Source organism: Micropterus dolomieu, unplaced genomic scaffold (assembly GCF_021292245.1).
Source record: "Micropterus dolomieu isolate WLL.071019.BEF.003 ecotype Adirondacks unplaced genomic scaffold, ASM2129224v1 contig_7859, whole genome shotgun sequence".
Lineage (NCBI taxonomy): Eukaryota > Metazoa > Chordata > Actinopteri > Centrarchiformes > Centrarchidae > Micropterus > Micropterus dolomieu.
The window spans coordinates 1-9,179 of record NW_025736845.1 but is presented as its reverse complement, the minus strand read 5'-3'; the positions used below and the strand labels follow the sequence as shown (position 1 = coordinate 9,179).

Here is a 9,179-nt window from a genome sequence, read left to right as displayed (position 1 = left end):
TGCTCTACCCATCACTTCACAGGCACTGGTGGGTGTTCCTGTCACAACGCAAAAGTAATGGATGACAACCGCCCATTGAAAAGTATCACCAATACTTAAGATGAGATGGCTAATTTAAAATGTTTATTTACTTATTATCTCAAATTGTTGACAAATGTGACATTGCAATTGCATTAAACAGTGGTTCTTGTAGCTGAGTTACTCACCTTTGACTTCAGAGTAATATTTGTCTAGTTCTTTCCAAAAAATGTTATCCAGCACAATATCCTGCAGTGCGTAGAAGAGGAAGTTCCACACTCTCTCGGAGAAGTCCATCTTGTCAGTCAGTTTGCTCATTGCGCCGGGGACAAAGGAAGGTGGAGCTGGTAGCTGACCACACTGTCTCTCCCAGTTATGGGCTAGAGAAAAGCGCAGGGAGAAGACCAGGGGGATGCCCAAAATCTCTGCTACTAAGTCACTGCCGGCGTAGACGGGATCAGCCAGGAGAAGGTCATAATTTCCCTCCTTCAGCTTCTTCATGATGGTTTCTGATTTCAGCACGCCGTCCAAATTCTTCAAAGTGTAATTTTGGTTGAACTTCATCAGACTGATGAATCTGATGTAAATCTGCAAGTAGCTCATATGATCCATCTCGTACATGGAGAAATGAAGGAACTCTTCCATGAACTCCTTTATGACCTCCATAGAGACGGAGACGTTGAAGGGTTCGTAGCGAAAGCCGGAAGGCTCACTGCTGTTCATGAACATCGACACGCTTGGGACCAGAACCGTCACCTGGTGTCCCCTGTCGATCAGTGTCTCCAGCACAGGCTTCATGTTAATCCAGTGGCTGCCTTCAGTGTACCACACCAAAATGTTCCCTGCATTTGTGCTCCATGTCACAGAAAGTACCAGCAGGACACAAACAGAGAGACGCCGTCCCAGCTTCATGATGCCTGTTTGTCACTGTGAAAGCCTGCTGTCTCCTGATCCTTTTTAAAAGGTGCTCCTAGAGAAATAATAATTAACTAAACAAAGTAGAACTCTGGCTTGTAGCTCCTCTTCATCCTGCAAAACCTATTAAATAACAGACCAAAACCAAGCAAGTGGTTAAAGGTAAATGGGTAGTGGCTATAAAGTTAACAACATTAAAAAAACAAGACCAATCTCTAACCAGTACTATAAATCTACAGACGAAGTAAAAACAGACTTCAGATCCCCAGATTCTACTTGTTAGCTGTGGAGAGATGGAGTCAAATTACACAAAAGGAAAATGATTTCCGGTAAATGGGTTTGGACACACATACATAATCTCAGGAAGTTGTGTGTGCTTGTGCAAGAGTTTGAGATTGTATTTTGACTGGGGAAAGGCTAACAGAAAGGAACTTTCCTGTCAAGAACCCTGAGAAATCTGGTTGTGCTGTTCTTTTTCCTAACAATAAGAAAGGCAACGCAGACCGTAAGTAAAAAGACAGTGAGAGATTATTCCATAACTAGTTTTGTGAGAATACACAGTTACAACTAGGTATACGATATCCGGGATAATATGTGTAAATTGTTGCCCAATCTTAAGTTTCTATTTGATCATGTGACAAGACAACAATACTCTGTCTAGGTGTTACGTCCCAGCCGTCTAGGGGTAAGGGGCGTATGCATAAACCAGATGTTTTTGGTATGGTGGAAACGTTATTTATTAAGAAGAGAGCTTTTACAAAGTCTAAAGAACAGAAATTGGGCAAGTGGGTACATGCAGCAGATGGTCTATTCTGTAATTACAGAAGATTTGGCGAAAGAATAAAGACGAAGAACTACACCAGGTTTTGCATGGACCAATAATGAGTGGGGACTGTTACTGAATGTACCAAACGTAAAGCGACTTTATTGGCAGTCGTCGCAGAGTAAACGGCAACATACAGAGTACAAGTGTATTCTATAAGTGTTATTTGTACGGTACAAAATATATTAATAAAAATACCAAATCAAAAACTCTTCTGCTATTCAAAGCTATTTTGCTTTGCATGACTTATAAGACCCAATCAGAGAGCCAAAAATGAGTGTCTGCGTCAAGTCCTTGTTTTTGCCCGTCTGCAATAAAACACTACCTGGAGTTTTAAAATGAAAAACTGGGGCAGCAGCATTTTCAAACTCCGTTTTAGGTCTTCGTTTTTGCTGCAAACTAGGGCTGCACATAATGATTATTTTTCAAAATGATTAATCGAACGATTATTTTTTCGATTAGTCTATCAATCTAACGGCTCATTTGTGTATTCTAACAAACAAGAATGTAGCCTATTACTTGATTAATACAACAATTTGTCCAAAATAAATATCAATAACATGTATCATTAAAAAATATAATATAAAATATATATATAAAATATTTTATTCAATCATCCTGATGAAGCACATTTGAATAATGATAATAGTAGCATAACTGAAATTAAATGAATCCAAATTCCCAATCCACTGCTGTGTTATAATAACAGACATTAATTAGGCTATACTTTAAATGTTTCTGACATGGATTTATTTCAATATTGAGTAATATGTAGTACGGTGATGACAGGCAAATATATTTCTGCATCAGTGTGGGGCAAAGAAAACAACTGAAACAATTCAGACTGTACAGTCACAGATTGTCTGTAGTGTTAGTTTCAGCTGTTCTCTCGCTCATACCGTTAAATAAACAGAAAACATGAAACGGCCGCACGTTAGATGACACACAGTCTAACATTATGTTACCATGACAGCAGCGGGGCAGAAATCAAGAACTACTTAAAAAATTTAAATTATTTTTAACTGACTACCTGTCCTATTGCTTGGGATACTTTCGCTTCACGTATTCATGCTGCTTCACGTAGGCCATTTGTAGTCGACAGTTTTGCTGCAGTGAAGCTATTTCTAATTCACAGAGCACATGGAGCACCACGTTGTTGAGTGTCTGTCTCCCAAACATTAGACGGTCGAAGGCGCAGTGTTGTAACTGCAGCTTGTCCGGGGAATTACTTTTTAAATGGGGAATTTCTGCTACATCAAATGCAGCGACGCTTCGATGCACGTAATGCAAATCGACTTACTTTCGTAATCGATTACGTTGACGAATCACCCCTTCTCTGGTATAAACATAGCAAAAGGACAATTTTCGGACGTTATTTCATCACTGAATCCACTTCTGAGAAGTTTTGAGGTGAGAAATAAACTGTGTAGGTTTCGAATATTGACAGTTTTACGAAAAGTGATGGCAGATCAAAAATGTGCTTGAATGTTTTCGGAGCTGAGGAGATAGGCAAGTGGCGGCGGGGGAAGCTCGCACTTGCCTGCAGGAGTAGCTCACGAGGCCAGCCGGCCGCCTGCTCACAGACCACTCTGGTCCCACAGTAACAAAGACCACTGCAGCCAACACAGCAGACGACTCCAGCAACAACGGCAGAGCAGCGTAGGTCTTAACCTTTCTGAACAACAGTCCACTGTTCATCAGCAGCTAGAGGAACAAAAGCAACCCAGGCAGCTTACAGGCCAACGGGTCCGATACCTGTCCAAACACCAGTGTTGGAACTCTGACCATTTGTATGAGTAAAGGACTGAGTGGAGGCGGGTCTCGAACCTTGAATGGTGCACACACACCTCTTGTGAGAGACCTAAACCCTCCAAGCGCTGCTTCTCAGCGGCCAGACACATAGGGGCTCCTGATGGCAGCAAAAGGGGTTTTGGCCAACGGGACAGTATTGGCTGAAGGCAGGAAAACCAGGACCTGCCCATGCGCTCCATGACCTCTGCCATGCCGAACCAGCGCCATATATGAGCGACCAGATTGGGATGAATACGCCATTCGTCTGGGGGAGGGACCACCTTCCACATTGTGAGGAGCTCCCACACGTTTATGTGGAGCCATGTGAGTCCGCCACAGACTGCCCACAGTATATAATGTAGTGAACAACGGAGTGGATTTGTGCATATTGTATTGAATAAATTTGGAACTACTCCAAATTCCTTTTTCTCTCCCACAGAGGAGCAAGGGGTCAAAGTTGCTTTCTCTAAGTGCTATACCTAACCATAAAACTGGCACCCTTTTGATTACAAAGCTGATAACGCGGGGCCTGAATGTTAAACTGACAAAGGAACACGAACCAGTGATTAGCATTTCCCTGAACAGCCTATCAAAACTGGCCCCCCCACACATGTTTCCGTGGCAACTGACCTTGTTCTTTGTTTTATTACGCAATGAAAAAGAAAACCCCTGTCTCACCCAAGTGTGACATGACCCAGGTAGCCGAACTTTGGATGACAAAGGACCGCAGTCTCCAAAGAATCAAACCATTTAATTAAGTTTAATTAAATCTTTAGTTACCTGATTACATTTGCCTCTATTTGAGTAGTTATGTTAACATGTTGTTGCTATCTGTTGTTGATATTAGTGCTGAAAAGAAGTTACTTGTGCAGTGTTTTTATTTTCAGCAAGACACTCCTTCATCTAATGGAATCAATGCTTGTTCATAATACTTGTATAATACCTGTAGAAATGATGATAAAGAAATGTCCTACTATACTCTTAATCGCCAGCTTGAATTTAAGGATGAATCAACAATAATTCCCCGGTTCCTAAGGAGAGATGATCTTGGATTAATCTAAGCTTTCCTAATGTAACCTGAGCTCCCCCAAGTGGACGAAATAAGTTCTACATACCCTCGTTGGAAATGCCGTTAAATGTATAAATATCCTGTGACAATTGTTTCCTTTTACCAAATGCTTAACTTAGAACAGTACAACCGTATGACCATTGAGGTTCGATTTTGGAAAATATTTGATTATAATACGCGCAAAGAGATTTCTTTTCTTTGAGACCTTAAGTTTAGAAAGGCAGTCCCTCGGGAAACCTGAAACGCCCCCTGGGGAACCACGCCCCAGGCAACAAAAGAGCGACACGCGACGTTGTTCTCTCTCTTCTCTCTTCACTCTTCCCCTCGGCTCTCTGGACGCTTCGGCACGCGTCCGGCGTGCCTCGCTAGGCAACGCCCAAGAGTCGGCCAGCGAGACAGGCCTTGTGTTCGCTTAAAGCTACACATGTGAAGTGATTTTCCCTGTATTCAACCATCTTTTTATCACATTAGTTCGAGAATAAATTCACTGTAATATAATCAAGAACTGTGTGTGTTGCCTATTTATACGTCCCTGCCAAGAGAATTGACCCTTTAGATATGAGACTGACTGATTGATTTAAGATAATTGAGCGATTATTAACTAACTGATCACTAGTGATAATTGTATAATTATTCAAAACTACCTAGAGGTCCGGAGACTCTAGGTTTATTAAAACTCCGGTGGTGCCCTTAATGAGGAATATTGTTGATTTTATGAATATTAAAATTCATAATTGGGTATTAATTCTCATAAATTTATTGAAATGCATAACTAAATCTAGGTTTGCTACAATAACACGATATAATGTGTCATGATGCACTTGCATCTTTTGTTACTGCATTAGAACTACAGTTATGTCAACAACCAGTGAAGAAGCCAAGATGTTAACAAATAAAAAGTGACAGACATACTCTGTTCTTCCATTTCTCCTCTTTTGAACAAAAGTTACTGTAATGTTACATGGGCGTCGGAAGCAAATAAAATGTGGGTGGGTCCTCCTCCAGGATTTTTAATATATATATATATATGTATGTATATGTATGTGTGTGTGTTTATGTATATGTATATATATATATGTGATCTGTCCAGGGTGTACCTCGCCTTTTGTCCGATGTCATCTGGGATTGGCTCCAGCCCCCCGCGACCCTGTAAGCAGGATAAGCGGTTGACGATGGATGGATTACTGTAGCTAGCTAGCCTAGCAAAAAGTATAACAACATAGTGTAAGTGTAACTGTAATTCAATGGTGCAACAAAGACTACATGATGCCTTTAAAAGAATCAGGTGATCAAATGATGAACATTCACTTAAAAAGCGGCTTTTTTTGTGACAGTATGTGAACACAAAGATACACCTGAGCTGCAAGTATGCTAAAATGCTTTGTTTACCTTGCTGTGTCGCGGGAGTGCAGCAGGCATGAGTAGTGAAAAAAAGGAATGAAGTTTAACTTATATGGAGTCTAAATGAGCTGAGGGGAATGGATTTGAAGAAGCAGCAGCATGAAAGTGACAGCTGTAGAATTTAGTTTAATTTATTAGTGTATTCCTCAACCTTTTAGACACATCAACGCTGCATGGGGGGAATTCACTTTGTCCAGAGTTCTTCTGTAGGCTGTGACTTAAATGCTACCCAGCTGCTCATGTAAATGTGTGCTAGAGTAATACCTCTCTCTATTAGATAAGTTGCAGGTCCAAAGAAGGCTATTTAATTACACTAATTACTGTTACTGCACTGTGGTTTGGTTCAGAGTGTGATTTTGCTCAGTAGTTTGGCTTGCGTACAAACATATATACGTAAGCTGTTGATAAGGATCCTATTTAAAGTGGCTACTGTCTGAATTTAATAACCTGATGGTGGAAGGATTAAAAGATTTGGAGTACTATATGTACGGATACATGTATGTATGATTTATTTTATTTTATTATATTTTCCTGTGTGTATATCTGTGGGTCTATGCTCATATATAGCCTAGCCATTTAGGCAACATCTACATATTTATTTAATTGATTACAGCCAATAAATGCAGAAAGTTAAGTTGGTCAGAATATAGCAAATAAAATAAACATCATGAAATAATTTAGTTTAGGCTTTGCCTTGGTGCCTAGACCTGCCAACAACAGCCCACATTTCCTTAGACCTGTAACTTAGACCATTACTGACCTGTAGACTACTGACGGCAAAATGAGCTGCCCTGCCAATCTCCTGCTTCTTTGTCTTGCTACTAAAACATCTTCAATATCCATCTGGTCAATGAATGGAAGGATATACAACAGCATTAACAGGGACACTATGACATTTAGTTTTCACTGACAATAACATTATGCGGGGACTGATATTGTTTTGAAATAGGCTACTAAAGATTGGAGCATTTTAAGACAATAAATACACATTTAATTTGTATTATTCTATAGTATTTATCAATATCCTTGCTTCTCTTTGTTGAGTACATGTCTGCACTGTAAAATAAATAAATGAAAATCTAATAATTATATTTCTTATTAAAATTTGGGGGGGCTTAGGACCATGTTAGGGTGGCTTCAGCCTCCCTAAAATAGGCCTAACAACATCCATGAATGAAGTTTTGTCACAAAACGATATTGTTACGTATCATCTCGCTATTTTAAGTGGGCATACAGAAATTCTTGACTTTTCCTAATGAGTATACGACGTATACCTGCGTATCACGTAGACTACACCACTGGTGTGTAGGCAAGCCCCATGCAAGCCCAACATGATGTGGAAAGAAGATGTCGGACTCCTGTACACTCAACAATGACAGATAAGAATAAGATAAAATTACATTTCCCACTGGCTTAGTAGCTCTTAGATGCCGCTCTAGACGGTACACGGGTTTAATCCGACATTGATAAACCTTCACTTGTTTTGCTGTCAACACATTATATTGGCATTTACTGATTTAGCTGATGCTTTTATTTGATCAGCTCCCAGTCTGTGAGTGGCAGATTCTCCTCCCTCACTACAGTGGGCTTTCACAGGAGTTAAAAGTTCCTCTTTCTAGAACTGAAAATGCAGTATTTACCAATTCTCAGGGCTAACAAACACAGCAGCTGCTCCTGTGGAGCTGAGAGGCTGATAGACAGCACGACCTGTTGTTATCGTTAGGTCTCCGTACAGTGCCCTCTGCCATTTGATCTCCTGTCCACCAAAAACTTGTTTTTTTGTGTTGTCTCCTTCTCCCAGCATGTCTGCATCACCCTTTTTGCTGGATGGCTGGATCTCCATGCCCTTTTAGATTGACCCAGTAATTAGCCCCCAGCTGTTTCGACCTCAGCCACAGTGGCATTTAACCTGCTTCAACTTGGAAAGCACATACCAACGCGTTGGAATTTCTAACCGCTCCTAAACATACTTTTAAAGCCCTAGCTTGTATAACATCCAGCCAATACTTCCATAGTCTAACCTTGATCTTATTTAGGCTATATATATATATATATATTTCAGCGATGCTATATCAGCTCCCCACCCCAATCCTGCAAGACACTTGCAAGATTTTTTTACACATATATGTTCCCTCCATGTTAATCTTACATCAAAATACACTCCCAAAAAACGAAAACTCTCAACTCTCTCTTAATTATTTCCATACACTTTCACATACCCTTGCCTGACTTTCTTTCTTGTGAAGAACATAACTTAAATCCCCATTTTTTTCCTGACTTTTCGACTTAATTCCATCTTGCATTATCTTAACTATATATTACACATTTCTCCCTCTTTTCCACAATTCTCCATCATCTGCAAACAATGAACTCTCCACATCCATTGGAATGTTTACAAATACATCATTTATCATGATGGAAAATAAAGCTGGACTATTACACTCCTCTGAGGTGTCCCGTTCTCCACAACACATTGGCTAGATAATTCTGCTCCTATCTTCACCTGAATAGTTCTTTCATAGCTTCCAGGTCTGCTGCCATCTTTTCCAGATTTCCTTATTGGAATAATTATAGCCTCCTTCCAACTCACTGGCATTTTTCCCTCTACCCACACTCTGTTGTGCAATAGTAATAATTTTTCCAGACTTCCCACACTTAGATGATTTATCATGCAATAACATATTTCATCTTTCCCCGGCGCTGTCTGTCCTGCTTTATCTAATGCCCTTCTTAACTCTCCTATTCTGAAGGGGACAAACATCCAAACTACTTTTTCTACCTAAAGCGTCTTTATTTTCAGATTATGTTTTCTCTCTACCTCTTCTTCCTTCTTCCTGCAAATTATTAGAGCTATGCAGCGTAACAAAAGTTTTTGCCATTCACCCTGCTTTTTCCCTATTCGTTATGCAGTCTCGACCAGAACCAGGTAATCCATTCTCTCCTGCCCCTCACTTTTTTTTTTGAAATCTTACCGCACATCTCCTCATCCTGAGTTATGTTTCCTATAGAATCACAGTACTTCCTCCATTGTGTGTCTTATTGTCCTCCTTACTACTGCCTGAGCTTGCTTGTACTGAACCAGATGTTGAAAATTAGTTCTCCTTCGAGGGAACTCGAACTGCGTCGGTGACGACACTATGGGAACGACTCTGGGCGTGGCAG

At 40.4% G+C, this 9,179-nt stretch overlaps 1 protein-coding gene across 1 annotated transcript; it reads right to left on the bottom strand.

The window, feature by feature from the left end:
• Positions 1-5: 5 nt before the first annotated feature.
• Positions 6-7,364, bottom strand: LOC123965005 (UDP-glucuronosyltransferase 2A2; the record flags this gene model as incomplete). Its single annotated transcript, XM_046041614.1, has 5 exons — positions 7,292-7,364; positions 6,778-6,860; positions 5,714-5,763; positions 207-1,056; positions 6-38 (listed from the first exon to the last, which is right to left on the bottom strand). Coding segments are annotated over exons 4-5 (757 nt in total), but the record flags the coding sequence as incomplete, so codon positions are not given.
• Positions 7,365-9,179: the final 1,815 nt, after the last annotated feature.